Below are 17753 nucleotides of genomic sequence, written 5' to 3' on the forward strand. Positions count from 1 at the left end.
TAGCCTATACCCTACCTTTTGCTGGTCTCCCTACCGCTGAGCAGTAGCACATCCTATATCACAAAAATGCCCAGTGCTCATGTCACAGACAGCCTGTCAGCCCTCTTTCGAAGCCTCCCATGTCTTCTGCTGACCTGGAGTCCACACCCTGTCCATCGTTGTCTTGCTGGGTGAAGCCACACCCTTTCTGTTCCACCAATAACTAGTTTTGAGCCCGTAGAGAAGTTTTGTCACCTGTCTGGGCTTCAACTTCCACCTCTGCTGAATGGGGGCACCACTGTTGTGCCCCATGTGGGGGCAGGGACTTGGGGAGCCAAGCTGTGAGATTTACTTGCTGGGGGTGGAAGTGGGGAGCTTAATGGCTCCTCACCTGGAGTCCACCCTTAAGGGCTTGAAAGAACTTTCTTCAGGAATTCTGGTCCTAAGCCATAGAAAAACCCTTCTGTTGAGAGTGAGCCCAGGAAAGAGCAGTGCCAAGCGTGGCCATTCACAAGGTTGCCTCCTGTACTTATAAGTGTCCAAGAAGAAAACCTCACACCTGTGTTCTATTTTCAGTGCAATAGCTCTTCCCTCTTCCCAACAACCTAGTGAGGCACGTGACATTGTCCCTATTATAAGGAGGAGGAAACTGAGGCTCAGAGAGGGGGAAGCTGTGTGTTGGGCCTTTCTCCAGGAGGGCATGGGGGTGGGAGATGGTTCTAGAATGCTCTCACCTGCAGGCCTGTGTTTGTGGTGAGGACAGGGGGTTGGTCGTTGACAGGCAGGATGGTGATGGCAAAGGATACGGGATGGCTCTGGCGGTCCATCTCTGAGGCATTAGCCACTAGGATGAAGCTGTCTGTCCGTGTCTCGCTCCCATCATGAACATAGTGGATCAGCTGTTCTTCCACCTGCAGGCCGGCCCAGGCTGGAGGTCAGGCTCAGCACCCTTCATGCCCTGCCCTCGGATGGGGGAGGAGACTGAGTCCCTTAGCACTTCAGTTTCTGCAGGTGGAGACAGCCCTTTCTCCCCGAGTAAAGGAATGAAGGAGTGAAGAAAATGGGATCGTCATTTCTATCTACCTGGTGAAGAAGGAATGAGGTAAGGCATCTGAAGCAAACATGCTCTGTAAAGGTGGGCTCCATGCCTCCTCTCTTCACACATCCCCAGACTGGGCACCCCTAGGCTCCCTCACTCTGCCCCCAGAACTGGACTGTACCCCTGGGAACTCCCTGACAGCATACCTCTCTCCAGGAGAAGGTGCTGAGGGTCCTGTTTTGAGCATCGTCTTCTCTCCGCAGAGCCCCGTGCCGGGGTGACTCTAACACCTGCAGGACAAGGCCTGGCAGCATGGGGAAGTAGGGCCCAGTGATGCGGAGCAGCGGAGGGGCCAGGGTGCAGGTGCCACCCTCAGGGACACTGAAGTTCTGTGCCTCCAGTGGGATGGTGGTGGGCAGCACCTCCAGCTCCATGTGGATACCCTCGAGGGGAGCACCCAGGCCTGAGGCCACATCCAGGGAGAAGGTATCACTCCAGAACTCAGGGCGGGAATGCAGGTATAGGACCCTGCCCGCATCCACGGCCTCCTGAGAGAAGCTCTGCACGGGGTCCAAGATGGGTGGCTCAGCTGCAGGGGTGGCATGAGACAACATCACCAGGTAGCCAGCGCTTGGGGGGGTCTTCACTGAGAACACAATCTCTGCAGGTGGCACTGTCTCCTGGGCTGCCTGGTTAACAGAGGGTCACAGGGACTCACCACAGGCACAGGGAAGGCCGTCATGACCTCTGAGACACACTCCCTGAGATGTACACAATCTCACATCCTCAGATTCAGTGACATAGACATATAATTTTACTAAATACTGATGTGCGAATAGGGACACACAATCATCCCACACGTGTGTGTACACACACACACACACACACACACACACACACACACACGCTGCCCCGCCTCCACTATTGTCACTTCTCACCACCAGAGAGCGCCCCATCCTTCTTGAGGCACAGACTCTAAGACACTATAGGTTCCGTGGGACTTGCAGACCCTGTCTAGATCCAGGGCTGCTGGATGCTCCCTCACCTGATTGTCCACCCCCAAGTTCACATTCCTGATTCTGTGCCTTTGCCTGGGCCTGTAATATGGTTCCCCCCATTTCCTGCTAATTGAAATCCCAGACTCTTCAAAGCCTGGCTCAAATGCTGCCTCCTCCAGGGCAAAGACAGCCTGATGCCAGATATATATAGTCACATTCTGACAAAAGCCCAGACAGCCAGAACCACAAGGGGCTCAGAAATTGACAGTGTAGGAGAATAAGGTCCAGAAAGGGCAAGAGACTGGCTAAGATCACAAAGCAAGTCAGTGGGCCTGCTGGGAGGCCCGTGGTTGCTCTGTGAGGTTCCTGGGGGTTCAGCAGCTCTCTTCAGACCATGAGTCCTAGTCTGAAGTCTGGGAAAAGAGCTGAGGACATGGGAGCCTGGGGACCAGCTAAGCCTGTCTCCAAGGCCTGTAGTCCTCAAAGTTTGTGTCCAAGAAAACCCTCCAGAGAACTTATTGTTACTAGAATACAGATTCTTAGGCTCAATTCTTAGGCTTCAGAGGTTTTGTGGCCTGGGAGGGGCCCAGAAACATGCATCGTTAACCACAGCATGTACACATATGGAGGTACACACAATGCACAGGTAGCTTTATGTACAACAACTTCCCCAGAAACTCTTGGGCACACAACATGCATGTGAACAGGAGCATACCCAAGGCATGTACATACACCTGACCCAGAAGCCACCACAGGCATACCGGAAACATCCAAGCACACACAGCATGAAGGCCCATCTGCTGCTCATCCCCCAGCCCTTTACCTCCAGCTGATCCTTTCTGATCTTAGCCGCCTCTCCCTGGAAGACATAGACCTTCTTGTGCTGGACCAGGTGCAGTGGGGCCAGTGGCCCTTCTAGGGCAATGGTCACTTGTAGGGTGGCATCCGTGTGCATAGGTCCTGCATCCACAGACAAGGCCAGGGTGTCATGGGGGCTGAGGCTGCCGTTGTGGCTGTAGAGAACGGCCCCATTCAGCAGATCCTGCTGAAAGAAGGCTGTGGCTGGCTGGCCTGCCCGGAGCAGCTGCCCCCATTGTGGGCCAGCTGTGACATGATAGTGAACCTCATCCCCACTGCGGATGTCTAGGTTGGTGTCCAGGTGGAGTACAGCTGTGTCAATGGTACCCTGGCCTCCTTGAGGGACCACGAGGTTAGAGTCATTGGCCACACGGAGGTAGGGCTCTGAAGCCTGCACTTCAAGCAGTGTGGTGGCCTGGTGCTGCCCATCAGACACCTGTAGCTGGATCCAGCCGCGGTCAGCCCCAGAGTGCACGAATAGTACTCGCTTCTTCCTGAGGTCCTCCTGAGTAAAGCGGTAGATGGGCCGCATGGGGTCATCCACAGCCACAATACTGCCAAAGAGGAGGTCCTTGCGGGTCAGCACCAGTTGGGCATCAGTAAAGCCAGAGTCAGCATCGCTAAAGGCCACGTCATCTGTAGTGAGTAGTCGCTGCCCACCCCGGGCTACATGGAAGATGCGGCTGATGGTCTGCACGGGGGCGTGGTCATTCACGGGCTGGATGGCCACTCGGAAGACACCACGTACCTCCTCCCAGGCCATGCCACCGCTGCCCTCCCCCTGGCGGGTAGCTACAAATGGAATGTCATCTTCTGTGGTCTCAGAGTCATCATGCTGGTACACCAGCCGGCCTTGCAGCAGGTCCTCATTAGTAAAGGATGTCACCATGATGGTCTTGTCTTGTGTCCCCTGCCATGCCAACCTCCCATGGCGGGGCCACTCCATGACCTCATAGAGATAGCTGGCACTGTTGAGACTCTTGATGAAGAGGTGGTCAGCGGAGAGGATAGCCTCACCACCTTCAGGGACTGAGAGGAGAACATTGGTGAGGACAGGAGCATCTGGGTCACCACCAATATGGATGGGGAAGGTGTAGAGAGGGGAGAAGTGTGGCGGAGCTGTGACACGGAAATGGAAGACATCCTCGACCACCTCTGAGGCACGTGCTGTGGCCCCATAGGTCACCCTACCAGCTTGAAGGTCATCTTGGGTGAAGCCCTGACCTTCTGATAGCCGCATGCCCTGGAGTCGCAGATTTCCTTTCCTGGGGGCCTGAACCACTTCATAGTGAAAAGTGGTGGGGCTCAGGCCTGCCTCCTCTAGGGTGGCCTCCAAGTGGGCTGTGGTAAGGGCCTCTTGCCGAGTGTTCTGAGTGTGCAGTGGCTCCAGCCGCAGCAGCCACACGGTGGCTCTCTGGACTGTCACAGGGAAGGACAGATTGCTTAGGGTCTCCTGACCCACCTGCACCTCCAGGGTCAGTTTCTCTACCATGTCCTCAGCATGGTGCTGTGGGTCAGTGCTTAGGTACCTCACGCGGCCCTGTTCCACGTCCCGCTGGTGAAAGGCCTGTGTGGCCCACCATTCTGCACCCTCTGCCCCGCCTGATCCCTGCTTCTGCAGCTCCCCGAACTGCAGGGCTCCAGTGACTCGGAATAGCACACTCACATCCTGCTCTACAGCATTTGTCTCCACTGACAAGTTGGTGGGCAAGACCAGTGCAGCAGAGCCCTGGGCCAGGCGCAACCCTGTGTTGTGGCGGATCTGAATGGCTGGCCGGATAGCCACCACCTTCAGTGTGGCCAGGGAGCTGGCCTGCAGCCCATCGCTGACCCGGAAGATGAGGTCCTGGGCAGGCCCGCCGCTGTGGACATAGACAAGGCTGCCTGCCTCCAGCTCCCGGCAGGAGAACTCGGTTGCTGGCTCCCCGGGTTTGTCTCGGCGTTCCACGGGGCCACTAGCCAGGAGCTGGAAGGTAAGGTCCTCGCAGGGGGAGTCTGGGTCATAGGCCTGGAAAACCTCGGGCCCCAGTGGCTTCTGTGTGTGTTCCAGGATCACCATGAGGCTGCCATGTGGGAAGATGACACGGGGTGGGTCATTGACAGGGTTTATCTGGATGGGCAGAATGTAAGTTTGGCCCCTCCGAAGGCAGGAGGGCACGGGCCCCTGAGCTGTCACTGACACCTCCAGCACCAGCTGGTCGGAGGTGTCCTCAGAGCCATTGTGGACAAAGCGGGCCTTGCGGTTCACCACATCTAGGAGAGTGAACATTTGCCGAGTCCGCGCGCCCGGAATGTCCAGCTCTAGCTTGCCGTGGCGCGGCCCGCGGCTCACACTGAACAGCACCTGGGATTTGCGCAGTTCAGCCTCTCTCAGGTCCAGGGTGGGTTGCACATGCCGCCATTCAAGCCAGGCTGTGCCACCCTCGGCCACTACCAAGGGGCTGATGGTCAGCAGTTGGGTGAAATTGTCAAAGATAGGAGGCAGCCCAGATTCAGGCACACAGGGCTCAGGCAACTCCACGGCTGGCCAAACTTCAGGTGCCAGGGTGGAGAAAACTTCATAGGGGCCATAAGCATCCTCTTCGTATTCATCTTCCTCAGGCTTGCAGCCGGCCACCATATTGCGAGTCAGCCAAGCCTCCCGGAGCCCCCACCTCTGGCCATTGATGCTGAGGTCCTCCATGCAGCCCAGTAGGGAGACACTGACAGCCCCCGTGGCCAGGCCCAGGCGGTGTTCCTGGAGGTGGTGAGAGGCCTCTGCATCTAGCCCCCCGAGGAGAAGACTACCACGTGGCTCCAGGTAGCTGAGGACCCCACGGTTGGAAGTACGTGTTGGGTACTGGTCCACGGAGATTTCCAGCTGGTGAGCATCCATGTGGACACTGACCTCGTGGGGCTGTCCATCGGCCACAGGCACACTGTTGTGGAGCAACACAGTGCCCTTGCCTTTCTCGACCACAGCTCGCAGGTGGCCTTCAAATATATCCAAGTAGATGAAGTCCCCACGCTGACCGCCTGCCTGGAAGGCCAGGGGTGCCTGCTGGCTCCTTGTGATGAGTGTAAACTCCAGGGTGCCTTCATTCCGAGTGCTCCAAGGAGGGAAGGCTGCCAGTGAGTGGGGCCCAGAGAAGCCCAGGGCCACATCATCACCAGCAGAAAACTCTTCAGCACAGCCCTCATGAACATCTGGGGTTAGTGGCTGAAGGAGGCTGTGGCCATTGAGGGTGGCTGCATGGAGGCAACCCCTCAGAGGTCGGCTGGTTCCCCTCAGGTAGGGCAGGCCCAGGCTTCCAGTGCCCCCCACAAAGAGCCCATAGGGGACCTTCAGAGGCCCCCCTGCGACTGGGGTGGAAGTGTTGAGGAGCCCATCTACTGACAACCAGGCCCAGCCATCTGATATCATTAGCCCCACTGTGTGGAGGACGGAGTCACTCAGCAGCATCTCTGATGGGGTCTGCAGCCTCAGTTCCTCCCGGCCTAGGACAAGTCTGACCTGAGGAGAGATGGGGAGTAGGGGAGGCAGCCCTGTGAATCTACCACTTTTGCTGGAAAAGCATAGTTGGTCCCTAGGGCCTAAGACAAGGTCTTCTCATGCCACTCTCTCTCCTTTCTGTCATCTCTTATTTTCTAAACACTCACCAGAGTGATCCCTATGAGGCCTGGATAGCCTCTGGTCTCTGATATGAGTCAGATGTGGTCCCTATCCACAAATAACTGATATCTAGAGGATGCTCTCCTAGACATTCAATCTGGGTTAAAAAAAATTTGTTCCCTCTTTCCTTGGCTGGGAGATGCTAGAAAAATTACTTTGGAATATAAAAGATTTCATCATGGGCACCTGGGAACCCCCTGCTGAGGGCCCTGAGTGGGGCAAACGTGGAGGGTTACCAAAGCAGCCAGGCTCACTATTCAGGGATGGGGAGCCCAACCAGAGGTTCTGCATTGTGAAGGTTTAGTAAGAAAAGCTCCGTGACCTAAAGTGAGGGGAGATCCTAGGGAGAGAAGAGGGACATGGTTTTGACTGCAGGACATTGACACCAGAACTGACTCTGGTGCAATGCTCCCACAACCAGAAGGCAGAACAGGTCTTGGCAGAGTAGGGGAACTGAAAGAGCAGAGCACTATTAATGAGACCTTGGCAGTCCAAGTAGGGAGCACCTCTGTAGGGGTGTGGCCTTATTGCATCTGGCAGAGAGGAAGGGTATCAGGACCAGGCTATAACCAGGCCAGGTTTAACAGTGATATCTTATGGCAGTGAGAGGCAATGGCAGCAGCAGATGGATTGATGGGTGATCAGGCCATAGTCCTCTCCTCAGTGTGGCCTGGAATCAGCTGACTCTCATTTGGACTAAGACCTTGGGTTCTCAAACTCTTCATGGTTAGGGAGAAGCCTCAAGATAGAGCCAGAGGAATCCTTGCTAATATAGCTTGTAGTGACTTGAAGGATTAAATGGAAAAATGAGGAAGCTGTGGCAGTACTGTTGTTACCATCATCTACAGACATGATTGTTGCTATGCAGAGTCCAGGTGATCACTGGGTGGGGTGGGGATAGGGGGAGGGAGAAATGTCCATGCTGAGACTTCAAGGAGAGACTAGTGTTAGGTGCAGGGAGTTGGTGAGACAGGCATGAGGCACAGGGAGTTGAGTGAGAAAACACCTGGCAGCAAGAGACCATAGATAACCAGGGAACTGAAAGCCATTGGAGTAGTCAGCACCTAAAGGCCAGCTAGAGTTGTGGTAAGAAGTGAGATTGGAGAACAGGAGGGCAGAGCAAGTTCATGACGGACTCACAGCTTCTGGGATTCAGTTGTCCATCTCACAGTGGAGAACTTGAGACCCCAAGGTGAAAATGACTTGCACAAGGTCACATAGCTGGTTAGGGGCCATTGAAAGCTAGAGTTCAGCAGGGAGATGTCACTGACCTGCAGGCGTCCAGAATTGAGCTGCAGGAGGAGGTGGTCAGCTGGGCCTGCTGCCAGGAGAAGCAGGGCTTCACGCTGGGATGTGGAGAACTGTAGCTGTAGGTCTATGTTGGTTAGAACTGTGGCCACTAACACCTCCAGGTGGTTCTCACCGAAGAAGGAGGCTGTGTGAGAGAGGGAGTTTTAGTCAAGTCTCAGACCCTTGCCTGGAGGAGGACAGGTGCTACAGAGTGAATATGTGTGCTGTAGGGAACGGTTTCATGCTGGCGCACCCTCATGGTCTTCCACATGGCTGTCCCATGGGCCTCAGCCAGATCCCAGCGTCTGCTTGGTCCTGGCCCCAGAAGGTACCCAGCCTAGATTTTGCCTCTGAAGAAGGCCCAATCCAGCAATTTCAAGCAACTCAGGTCTCCTCTTCAGAGGTTCCTGGGGCCAGGGTCCTCTACCAGCAATGGCTCTCTTCCCCTCAGCCCCAGCAGAATCTGGGTCTGGCCCTTCCTTGGCCCAAAGGAAAACCATCACTGGTGTGATCACCTCTCTTGGTGGTCACAAATCCCAGGACTGGAGTTCCAGAAGAATCACCTTTACCCTCAACTGATCCCTGTTCAAATTTCTTCTCCTAAGTACCCTTACACTTTGGCCACTTTGCATGCTATGCCCCACCTCCGTGGGTTGGCTGGGTCCTGGTGGTGTTGCTGTCAGGCAGCTCACCCATCTTTGCTTTCCTCTTGGGCCAAGCTCCCAGCTGCTTTTGGGGGTGGGCAGAGGCAGCTTATTTGGTCTGAGTCCATAGAGAAGCAAAAGTTCTAAGGCCAGATGGAGGCCATGTGCAGTGCTAGACCCCAAATGGGCCAAAACTTCCTGCATCACCCCATGTTGCATCCTGCGGTAGAGCTATTACTGGTCCCTGGTGAGCAGTCAGATCCGGTCCCATTGTTTGCAAGCCAGGGATGACAACAGCTGAGTTCTCTAAGGCAGGGTCTGAGGCTGAAGACAAGGCTTGGGAGGAGCTGAGGGTCTGCTGGGCAGGCCAGTGAGCCTCCCAAAGCAGCAGCGGTTTCATAGGGTTAGTGGTCACTGTCCAGGGTCCCTTTTGTCCCATGCTGGGACACCTCCTCTTTTTAAGTTGCCACCTCCTTCCAGGCAGTTTCCTCAAATTAGCCTCTCTTGCCCTCCAACTTGCTGCTACAATTTCTGGTCTATTCCTTTGTGGAGATTAGGGCCAAAAATAACTTTGAGTCTGTCCCCCAGATGTCCAAGGCTGGGAGAGGCAGACAGTAATGGTTTAAAAAGATGATTCATCCCTGTTAGGCTTCCCTTAAACCCCGTGTGAGTGAATAAAGGCTGATAGCTTGATAGGGATGGTCTAGCATTGGCTATATACCTACTAGTCCCCGGTCAACCTGAACCAGCTGATGTGTGCCTGAAAAAATAGCCACTGGAGGAGTCGGAGGCATGTATGCCCTACGGGCAGCCAGCACTATGTGAGGGATGTCCAAGGATAACGCTCTTCCACTTGGGCTGAGCTTACAACCCTTATAGTCATCTCCTTTGCTGGCACTTGCTGGAAACACAGGAGCCTTTGATTGGGGAGGTAAAGGAGTCAAATAAGAACTTCAAAACCAGCTGAGAACATGGCCCGGTAAGCCCAGCAAGGCCAACAGACCTTGGTGCTGGTAAGGGACAGGTCAGGGGACCTGTGGGTAACTTACCTGCAAGGACATTGATTCTTAATAACAAAATGCAGCACACTACACTGAGGGCACACATAGTTGCAGAGGTTGGGGCACGTGGCCCCTGCAGAACAGGGCCACCATGGTGGTGGACCAGAGCTCATAGCAGCTGGCAATAGCTGGTTGTAAATTTTTAGGGATATTGTTAGCCAGGTGATGTTGCCTGGTGAGAATATTTATACCATGATGTAAAGAGGCCAAAACCACAAATCAGGGCTCACTCTCTCCCAGAGAACCTGTTGCTGAACATTTACCTGCCTACCACCCACAGAGAGAGGGCCCAGTTCTCTCCCCTGTGTGGGAATGAACCCACACACCCATCCGTACTCCCTTTTGCTAAAGGTGGATATAAATCTGTTGGGGCTTGGCCGGTGTGGCTCAATGGTTGAGCATTGGCCAGGAGGTCATGGTTTGATTCCTGATCAGGGCACATACTAGGGTTGCAGGCTCAGTCCCCAGTGTGGGGCATGTAGGAGGCAGCTGATTAATGATTCTCTCTCATCATTGATGTTTCCATCTCTCTCTCCCTCTCCCTTCCTTTCTGAAATCAATAAAAATATATTAAAAAAAATAAATCTGCTAGGGCATGATCAAGGTCAGGGCTCTGGATTAAGCAGGAATTGAAGTAGATGGCTGGCTCTAACCAACCTGCCTCCAGTGCCCTCCCAGCAGCCAGTTTGGCCTGGTTCTCCAGGCCCAAGTGGGAGGGCAGCAGGATGTACTAGTAGAGGTACTTTCCAGAGGGCTGGAGTCTGAATGGGCTCATTGAGGGGCTGGACCCTGCTGTTTCCAGTGGGGCCAGGCAGGGAAAGGCTCACACAGCAGCCTTGTGCTATGCTGGGAGTTCACAGGCCAGGGAGCCCCTCCATCCAACAGAGGCTTCTGAGGCCTTGCTGGCCAGGGTTTTGGAAACTCTGACAGTCCCCCCCCCCCCCCCCCGTACTTTATGTTCTTCTTCTGCCCCTTACTGTCTCTGATGGCTGCAGGTGCAAGAACCTAGAATCTCTGTCCTGGGGAGGGGGCAGTTGGAGAGGGAATTTGAATGAATAGGTGGTACAGGATAAAGAAGTAATGAGCTAGAAGTCAATCCCCAAGGGCTTCCTGGGGGAGATAAAGGTGGCGTAGAGGAGCAGAGAGGGAGGGGAATGGGAAGCAAGGACAAGAACAAGTGAGAGACCGGCAGGAATATATAGGCTCCAGAATGTTGAAGACAGAGGAGAGTAGAAGGAAAGGTAACATGACTAAATTGGGCTTAGTGGCTGCTGGGGATTTGGGTGGTCCGGGAGGAGAGGAGGAATTAGAAATGTCTGGAGACCTCCCCTTGATTCTCTTGGGTCAAGAAGACCCATGATTCATCAAAATACCATCTCAGGCCTGCAGCGGCTGGAGAAGGGCCCATGCTAGGGTTGGAGGCTTGATCCCCAGTGTGCGGTGTACAGGAAGCCTCCCGGTCACCATTTTGTAAAATGAGCACTCCTTCCAATCCTTCCTCCTCCTGTCTGTTGGGATTATTCCTGGAGGTCCCTCCCCCATCCAGAGGTTTGCTCTCTAATATGGGTGTGCAGAGGGTTCATGTTGTGGGCTGCCGGAGTGGTGCCAACCTTTCAGAATGGTGGGAGCAGGATGCTCCACAGGGTCAGGGGGATAAGTGAAGGAGCAAGAAGAATCCCATATGTATGAGTTTCTCTGCCTAGAAGAAGGAAGATAGGTGAGTGTCCAGAGTAATACAGATGTGTATTTGCATGTGTGTGCAAGTGTGTGGGTGGCTGCTGGGGGGGTGTTTTGGATTTGCATAAGGCTGCGTGTTTGTGCATGTGCGTGTGTGTGTGTGTGTGTGTGTGTGTGTGTGTGTGTGTGCTAGGAGCTGCCAGGACAGAACAGTGATTGTGCCTAGTCCTGTCTTGCCCCTCAGTGCCCACCCACAATGACTTGGCTGGGCCTGGCTCTGTGAAAGGGGCCCTGTGTTCCTGGAGGGTTTCTGCCCCTCCTCCTTGGCGCCCATCCATCTAAGTCTTAGATTCTAAGAGGTTTACTGAAGGTGGAGAAGGCCCATAACATCCCACCCTTCCTGCCCATGAACAGGGCACTGCTGTCTGTGCCCAGGGCTGGGCAGCTCCATGCCTCTTCCTGAGACAAGGGCTGGGAGCACAGAAAGAGCTTGTGTCCTTCCCTACCAAGCCCCTTCTCACATGGGGAGATGAAGCCTAGGCCAAGGGCCCCTAGCAAGCCACCCTCTGGCAGGGCACAGGTTATGTGAGCATCTTCTGGCTCCCTTGGGGCACTCCTGGGACATTTGTGAATGGGAACCTGGCTCCTGCTCTGCAGGGAGTTGGGGGGAGGATCCTAAACCTGAGGCTTACTTCCATGGTGATGCCCAAGTGTCTGCCTATCAATAGGCTCTTGTGACAAGAGGCAGAGTATGTGCACATCAGGCTGTCGACCACCTCCCAGGCTAGAGACAGGTTTCAAGTATGGTGCCTTTCCAGTCGGGGATGGGGATGGGGGTAGTGGGCTGCTGCAGACCCTGCTCCTTCTGAGTCCTGAGGAATAGGCTAGCCAGACTGTCTCTCCCTGGCTCTGTCCCATCTCTCCTCATCTCTGTCCTGGCTCTTCAGTCACCCTGCTGCTTGTGTCTGCCTCTGTTTTCCCTCATCTCTCCCTGTCTTAGTCTTTGCCTCCCTTCTTCCCTCTGCCCCATCCTGGTTGTATCTGGGAACATCACCCTTGCTCCAGAACAGTCTAAAGAGTCTGGCCTGGGGCCTCTTGCCTTCTCAGCCTGGTCCCCACTTCCTGGGTTGTGGGGACCACAAAATTCTCTGTAGCCCTGCCTGCAGTAGGGGGACTTGGCTTCCATTTCTTTGAACACCCGAGGCCCCAGAGGAGAAGCAATTTGACAGAGAAAAGCAGAAAGCCTGCAGTGCTGGCCTTGCCACCTGTCTGGGCACCCCCACCCCCACCTCACGCCTCCCTGGCAATTGATTCCTTGTGCCTGCTCCTGCCACATTCCTGGTCGCTTGGGGGCAGCCAGGCAGCCCCACAGCCAGCATGCGTCATGGGCAGCAGCAGCATTCCTGGGTGTTTGCTGCTGTCTGACTTTATAAGGGAGAAAGTTTGGGAGCTGAGAGCTGCTGGGCAGGATGGCCAGTGGGGAGTGCCTAGGCGCACAGTCAAGTGTGGGTGGTGGGAGACCTGGACATGTGTTGTTGAGGAAGGACTTATTGATACAGAGACAGAGCAGGAGCTGAGAGATGGATGGTGAGAGAAGGCAGAACCATATTCATTCATCCACAAATACAATACTGAAATGATAGGGATGTAGAAGGAGAACCAACCTAGGAAAGACAGAAAGCCTGAGAAAGATATTAAAACTGAGAATGGGCCCTAGCAAGTTTGGCTCAGTGGATAGAGCATTGTCCTGCGGACTTGAAGGGTTCGATTCTGGTCAAGGACACATACCTTGGTTGCAGGCTCGATCCCGGCCTTGCATGTGGGAGGCAACAAGATGATGCGTCTCTCTCTGTCTCCCCCTTTCCACTCTCTAAAAGTCAATGGAACAATATCCTCAAGTGAGGATTAACAATGAAAACAAAACAAAACCAAACCACACCTGAGAATGGAAAATAAAGACCCTTCCTCCACAAAGACTGAACTCAGGGATCCAGACTGAGGCCTGAGGGAGATGGGGAAGGAAAAACCCAAGAGAGATGGAGAAGGCAGGATATCGGCAGTGAGCCTGCTGCTGTGGACAGGAGCAAGGAGGGTGAGGAGGGGACAACCCGCAAGCCAGTTGGGGACAGAGGGGTTCCTGCTCTAGGTGAAGCTGTACTCTTCCACTATGGGTGACAAATCCTGGTTCCAGATTCAGGGTAGGGAGGGGGTAAGGCTGGGAGAGTCCCCCTGGGGAGTCTGAAGAGTGGGGTATTCTGGGAGTGCCAAAGCAAGGGTGAAGGGTCCTTTGTCTTCATGGGTGTGTTTGTGAATGGCCCTGTGTGAGAGCAGGGATGGGCCAGGTGTCCTTCCCCTGTAGCTGGGCCCTCCCTGAGGTCACCTCAATCCAGATCCCCAGTATTCTGCTGCCCAAGCCAGGGAGCCTCTAACGAGGCTGGGGTAGGAAAGTTCCCTCTGATTTAGAACCTGATGGGGCTGATATTCCCTATGCTGCTCCCTCCCATTGCAGAGCTGGGAGAGAAAATGTACTGGTATGAGAACTCAGTCCCATGGAGCAGCGCAGACCCTAACCCTTGCACAGTGGGTAGCGGTGGAAGTGAGTGCAGAACAAGAGAGGATTTGGTGTGGTGGGCCCAGCCTGTCTCTGAATACTGGACCTGCCAGGGCTGGCTGCCTGGAAGATGCTCATGCACCTGGCACCCTCAGTGCTTACTACCTGTGTCCTTGGTTCCAGATGGAGTCCATAACCCAGGGCCATTCAAGCACCCTCAAGGCACGGCCATAGGAACAACAGTAGATTAGTTCAAAGTCATGGGGAACTTAAAACAGTGGCCACTCCTGTTCCTCTCAGGAGACAACAGCTTGTCCCAGTATAAAAAGTGTGGGAATCGCTGAGGGCAGGCTGTTGGAGAGGCTCCTGTACTTGTGGGCAAACCCCTATCTTTACATCTCAACACTACAGAGACCTCAGCTGTGGTCCCCATTCCTCCTCACTTGGAGAACGCTTGACCACAAGACTCACTCTCAGGGTACTTGACCTTGTGTTTGGTTGCCAAGGAGTACAGGGCAGGACAATGGCTTCCTCAGTTATTGGCTGAGCCCTGACCCTGGTCACTGGCCTCAGCTACTGGTCTTCTAACCAAGCACCTGGAGGCCACCCATACCAAGGGCCATACACTGAGGTACATGTCCAATTTAGGAACCCCTCTGGAAGGTGAGTGCCTCTGGGGAGGAAGCAGGGGACTAGTGGGGTAAGATACAGAGATTGGTCCACAGACACTGATCAGGCAGAGTTGGTGCCCTGGGCTCCCAGCCATGTGTTCCTACCCTGGGGCCATGTGGGACACAGAGGAAGTGGGAGAGAAAATGAAAGGTTTTGCTGGAAGAAGCAGCCCAGAGTCCACCCAGGCTGGAAGGCTGGGGCAGGAGGAAGCAGGGCCCTCAGTGGAGTCTTTGTGGAAGCCTGCTGTTCTCCAAGCCAGAGCATGAAGGGGTGGGGCTTCTGTGGCTTGAAGCAATTCGGAAAGGCCTTTTCTTGTCCTGTGATTTTCCTCCTTATAAAGGGAGGATTTCTAGGCCCTCATCCATATTCCCTTTCCCCTAGCTTTCCTGGCCCTGGAGGGAATATGGGTCCCTCATCTCAGTTGACCAGGCTGAGGTAGGGGTTCTGGAGAGAAGAAAGAGTGAAGGAGCTTGCCTGGCATCTGGCCTGCCCAGCCCCCACCCCCAGCAGGGTCCCCGTGAGATTGCTCTCATTTTACAAGTGTGAAAACTGAGGCAAGGAAGATAGTTACCTGTGCTAGGGCATAAAGAGCAGCCGTGGAATGGGATTCAAGACCTTGTTGGTGTGCTTCCTGAGCCTGGTACTGTAGGTGTCAGGGTGTGGTATGCACAAAGAAGGGGGTGTTGATTGCTATGTGTGACTTAGAAGTGGACCATCTGCCTGAGTGTGAGAACTGGCCCCCTGCCTGAGGAAGACACACTTTTTCCCTTCCTGTCCTTAAGGCTCCCTCTTTCAGGGTTGGGGGTGGTAGGGGGGGGCGGGGAGTGAGGGAAGGGGAGAGCTTTTGTTTTCCATGCATGGTTTGGCAGCTGGCCTCTCCCAGCATGGCTGGCTGGGGTCTGGCTTTGGGTCTTCAGGGCTGGCTGAGGATGACACGTTCCAGAAAATAGTGATAAGTGAGTCAGCACTGAAGAAGGTCCCTCTCTGATCCACCAGCCCATAGAGGTCTTAGAGGTCATGGAAGAGGCTGGAGAGGTGGGAGGTGTGGTTTCCACCCAGGGTGAGAAGCCTGCCTTCAGGAGGCTGAGGGGCCATCCCTTCTGTCAGAATCCCTTCTGCTCTGGGATGAGAAATCACTGAGGGAAGGCTGTTGGAGAGGTGCCTCAGGGCTTTTCTGAGCCTGGCAGACGGCTTGGAGACAGTGAGTGTTAGCTGGGATGGGGGAACATTGGAAGCCAGACAGAGGTCTGGACCAATTTGACCCAACCTGTGCTCAATAGGCTATGTGCCTTAGAGAGGACACCACTATGTTTGCCTTAGTCCTCCCATCTGAAATATAGGGAAGGGAGGTAGGATGACCCCACAGACAGAGGTTCCATGTCCAGGAGACCTGGGGGAAGCAGAGGCTTGGGTCAGGAACCCACACATACACTATACTCAGAGCCACATGCTGCCATACCCTCTCTGGCCTCAGTTTTCCCATCTGTGGAAAGGGACTTAGGTGTGGAGACTGACACATACACCTAAGCCCTGGCCAGATCAGCCTAGCCCAGCCCAAGAGGAACTGCTGGTGGAGAGGTGTGGTCACTACAGTGGATACAGCAGAATTCACCTCTGGCCTAAGGGATGACAGGCCTGGCCAGACTGGAAATTCTTGAGAACAGGGCCCAGAGCCTGTGTCCTGTGCCTAGGGCACCTATCATCCAGAAGGACTAGACACATGTACTGACAGAGGAAGTATCAGCACCTAAGGGAATACAAAGATTAATTGAGGAAGCATTTGGCCTATATGAGGGATTTTCTATTGGCAGAGCTGACAGCAGATAGGCAGAACAGCAAGCTCCCATACTGGTGGCGTGCTGCCAGGAGGGTGTGGCCTGTGAGGGTGGACCAGGTAACCTAAATGTCCTTGCTAGTGGCCTCTGTGCCAACCAGGTACCCCAGAGATCCCCAGACTGAGTCCCCTCACGACAGGCCTGAATCCTCTTGGCATAGGTCCCTACCTAGCATGCTCACTAATTCTGTAACCCCTCTAGCCTATCAGTACCTCCAAGCTGTGCCCATACTACCACATTCTCTAGTCCATCTCTCTTTCCTGGCCTCAGGTACCACCTCTTTGCTATGGTACCCACATCTCTGTCTCTGGCACTGCCAATGACCCCTAGACATCTACACCAGAAACAACCCTAGGAACCCCCAAGCCCACCCACCTCAAGCCAGAGTCAGTGCCATCTCTGCTCCCCATCCAGTGAAGGTCCCACCACCCACCCACTGCTAGGCAGAAATCTAAAAGTTGTTTTAGACATTCTCTCTCCTCCCTCCTTATGGACACCCATCCTACCCTTAAATTCTCCTTCAAATTCATCTCCCCCTCTTGCTCCTCTGTGCTATCCTGCAAAGCAGATGGCCACCATCAATTGCCTGGCTTAATAAATTTTCTGCCTTGTTTTGCTAATAGCAGCCACAGTTAACCTAAAATGAAAGTCACTCCATCATCCTTCTTTGCCTGGAAGACTTTGATGGCTTCCCATTGCCCTATGATCAAACCTCAACCCCCTAGTGCAGCACTGATGTGGGGTGCTGGGTGACCTTGCCCCTGATCCACAGGCTTTCCTGTGCACCTCCCTTGAACACCCCACGTGCCACCCTTACCAGACCTTGGGCTGTTTTCCATCCATACCTGTCAGGTTCTTACTCCCAACCTCTGCTCAGGGCCTTCTACGTGGTGAGCTCTTCTTTCTTCTCTGCCTGTGAAATGCCCTCATGCTCCTTCATAAAAGTTCTCCTCATCCTTCCCCACAGCCCAAAGCTCCTCTGCACTGGGGGTACAAAGACACTCTACTGTGGCTTGGGGAGTTGTGTCACTGTCACTTCTCTCCATGAACACTATGAGTCTTGGGATAAGACTGGCTGCTTGGTGAAGGGAGATGGGAAGAAAGGAGGACGGGCCCAGGAGGATGAGAGGGGCAGCCATATTCCCTAGTGGACTGCTGGCAAGGACGGCATCTGGGGGCTTGACCAGCTCTACCCAACCTGTTTCACCTCCAGGCTTCTTTCTAGTCCCCCTCTGTCTTTTAGGGCCCCAGTGATCAGAGGCAGGGGCCTGGACACAATGTCCCCACCCTGCCCCAGCCAGGGAGTGCTTTTCTGGGCCTGTGGTAACAGAGTCTGGTGCTTGTTTTTAAAGAAAATAGAATCAGAGCCCCTATTTATAGCTGGAGTCCATAGCACAGACAGGAGATAGATGGGGTTTGAGGCTGTGCAGGCTCCAAACAGGCGGGGGAAAGGCGGGGAGGAGGAAAGGGGCCTCCAAGGCCCCCTCTTTACTCCCC

At 54.4% G+C, this 17753-nt stretch overlaps 1 protein-coding gene across 1 annotated transcript in view; it reads right to left on the bottom strand.

The window, feature by feature from the left end:
• CSPG4 (chondroitin sulfate proteoglycan 4) overlaps window positions 1-17753 on the bottom strand; it is a 35922-nt gene that overhangs the window by 8456 nt on the left and 9713 nt on the right. Inside the window, exons 2-5 of the mRNA XM_005884517.2 lie at window positions 7798-7961; window positions 2840-6367; window positions 1225-1707; window positions 714-890 (exon numbers count right to left, since the gene is read on the bottom strand). Of these exons, the coding sequence (XP_005884579.1) occupies window positions 714-890; window positions 1225-1707; window positions 2840-6367; window positions 7798-7961 (4352 nt within the window). The remainder of the gene's footprint in view (window positions 1-713; window positions 891-1224; window positions 1708-2839; window positions 6368-7797; window positions 7962-17753) is intronic.

The sequence above is a fragment of the Myotis brandtii genome, unplaced genomic scaffold (genome assembly GCF_000412655.1).
Source record: "Myotis brandtii unplaced genomic scaffold, ASM41265v1 scaffold838, whole genome shotgun sequence".
NCBI lineage: Eukaryota > Metazoa > Chordata > Mammalia > Chiroptera > Vespertilionidae > Myotis > Myotis brandtii.